The sequence below is a fragment of the Pundamilia nyererei genome, unplaced genomic scaffold, assembly GCF_000239375.1.
Source record: "Pundamilia nyererei isolate P.nyererei 1_Seehausen unplaced genomic scaffold, PunNye1.0 scaffold00269, whole genome shotgun sequence".
In the NCBI taxonomy this organism is placed as follows: Eukaryota; Metazoa; Chordata; class Actinopteri; order Cichliformes; family Cichlidae; genus Pundamilia; species Pundamilia nyererei.
Window position 1 is genome coordinate 536,540 of NW_005187670.1, and position 2,700 is coordinate 539,239.

General features: G+C 52.6%; 1 protein-coding gene across 1 annotated transcript in view; it reads left to right on the top strand.

Annotated features, from left to right (window-relative positions):
* Positions 1–2,700, top strand: part of rrp1 (ribosomal RNA processing 1) — a gene marked incomplete at its 5' end in the record, with an annotated part of 9,232 nt that overhangs the window by 3,213 nt on the left and 3,319 nt on the right. Inside the window, 3 exons of the mRNA XM_005750342.1 lie at positions 642–1,606; positions 1,679–1,846; positions 2,031–2,097. Of these exons, the coding sequence (XP_005750399.1) occupies positions 642–1,606; positions 1,679–1,846; positions 2,031–2,097 (1,200 nt within the window). The remainder of the gene's footprint in view (positions 1–641; positions 1,607–1,678; positions 1,847–2,030; positions 2,098–2,700) is intronic.

Genomic DNA, 2,700 nt, shown 5'->3' on the forward strand with positions numbered 1-2,700 from the left:
GCTCTAAAAGAACGTACGTACCTGGCCCCGCCTACTATCCTCGGAAACGTAAAATGATTGGCTAGAATCCAAAGTGTATCACAGCTCAGGGAAAAAAAGCACCGAAATGTGCGCTGCTTTTCGGTCTGGTTACTACCGTTTATGTCAGAACCGGTGGACACCAGTACCCATCCCTATTCCCGTTTTTAAGCTTTAAATCCAGTTTAGGTTCAGCTGGTTTCCATGGTGACAGTGGTCCAGTTGTTTTGGCTGATGTTGGATAAAAAAGCGTCTCAGCGAGGCTCAGCTGCAGGTTTCCGTCTCTGCTCACCTGTACCTGCAGCCGATGCAGGTACAGGTGAGCATCATGTCTGCGATGAGCAGATACGTGAACAGAAACCTGCTGATTGGTCGTAGCCGGGGAGCCCCGCCCTGAGCGTGGAGGAGAAAGACTGAGCTGGTCTGTCAGTTACAGAGCCTCAGTTTCTCAAACCCTCCAACGTGCGGCGCTCAGACACAGCGTGATGTCATCTGATAACCTGTTTGGTTCGAGGCCCCTGCCAGAGCGCCGCTCGCGCTCTGAGTTTAGATCATAAATGAAAGTCGGCGTGAAACATAACGGATGATTTTCAGGGAGTGATGATCTGTTTGTGCTTCCTCAGGGGAGGAAGAGGAGGACGCTGACGCCGCAGACAAAAAGAAGAAGGGCGTGAAGGCCGGCACAGGAAGCTGTGAAGCATCCAGGGAAGGACTGGCAGCGCCTCAGAGCGACACGGCAACACCTGCCAAGAAGAAAAAGAAGAAGAAGAAGAAGAAGAGGAAAGCTGAGGGAACCACAGAACAGAAGCAAACGGCTCAAGAAGAAGAAGCATGGACGCCGTCAGGAACCCTCCACTCTGAGGCAGCGCCGCCACCTGACCACCAGGACCAACCACAGAAGAAGAAGCAGAAAAGCACAGAGACTCCTCCCACAACAGAGCCGCAGGTTTCATCTGCACACGCTCCCATATCAGAGAAGAAGAAGGGCATAACGGCAGATACAGGAAGCTGTGAGGCATCAAGAGAAAACGTGAGCGCGCCGCCGCCTCAGAGCGACTTTACGACTCCTACTAAGAAGAAGAAGAAGAAGATGGCTGCTGAAGCAGCGCTGCCTGCTGGCGTGAGGAGCTCCGAGTCGGATGAGACACCTGCAGCAGGAAGTGACGCTGTAACACCAGCAAAGAAGAAGAGCGTCCCAGCTGATGAAGAGCAGGCAGCTGAGGCGCCACAGCTCACCAAGAAGAAGACAAAGAAAAAAGGAAAAGAGGAAATGACCACAGGCGTGACCGCTGCTGAGACACCACAGAAGAAGGATCAGCAAGAAGCTCCAGAAGAGGAGGAGGTCCAGAAGGAGGCTAGGAAGACACCAGGGAAGAAGAAGAAGAGCGTGACACAGGAGGCCGCTGAGGCGCAGGTTGGGGGTAAGGCAGGTGACACGGTGGCGTCCTCGGACAGAGAAACTCCCGCAAGGAAGAAGAAGAGGAAGATCCCCGTGGTGTTCGAGTTCGAGGCCGACGAGCTGCAGACCCTGAACGGCATCGCAGCAGAAGAAGAAGAGACCGCCACCAAGAAACCCCGACGCACCAGCGTGAGTGTCTGATGAGAGACGTGGTCGAGAAGCCGCGAGGTGATCGCTCTCTAACCTTATGTTCTGTTTCAGGATGACGTGGCCACGCCCCCGAGCAACAAAACACCACAGAAGAAGAAGAGGAAGAGCGCCGGAGGGTCACAGTCAGACTTCATCACGTTTCAGAGCAACGCCAAAGCACCAACGCCGCTGTTCTGTAAGACTAAGGCAAGCCCGGGCACGCCGGCGTCCAGCAGGAAGGTGAGCAGAGAGAACCTCAGACAGGAAACAGTTCGGTGATGTCACAGCCGCTTCCTCTCTGAGCCACTCCCAGACCTCCAACCGCTCAGACAGGAAGTGACATCACACTGAATAATGAAAGAATTCACAGACATGTTGATCTCACTGCTGAGGTTTCACCTGCTGCCTGATTCATTTTCCACAGAAGCTTCAGACGCCAAAGTCAGACTCCAAGAAGGTGACCTTTGGCCTCAAGAACAACAAGACAGCTGGTAAGAAACTCAGCGTAGGTCCTGGTTCTAAGATTACAGGTGTTTTCAGCTTCATGTCGGAGTGCAGGGCTCTACAGCGCCACCCAATCTTTCAATGGTGCAACTAAAAAAATCTTAGGTGTGACCAACTGTTCGAGTAACAAAAAAAGTCTCTGCAACTCTGAAAGTCTCCGTGTGGTCAGCAGCAGACGCATCATGCCTGAAGTGCACGTGTAAAACTGTTCAGCGATGTGGTTAAAAATCTGGGCGCACCAGTGCAGGCAACAAGTTCGTCTACAGCCCTGCAGCGCCTCTTTCTGTCATCGTCACCATGTTTTTAACCATGAGGCCCAAACACAACAGCTGCCAACATCTGTAACATTTACACTCTCACACACACACACACACACACTCTCTCTCACACTCTCTCACTCTCACACACTCTCTCACTCTCACACACTCTCTCACACACACTCTCTCACTCTCTCACACTCTCTCACTCTCACACACTCTCTCACACACACACTCTCTCACTCTCACACACTCTCTCACTCTCACACACTCTCTCACACACACTCTCTCACACACTCTCTCACTCTCACACACTCTCTCACACACACTCTC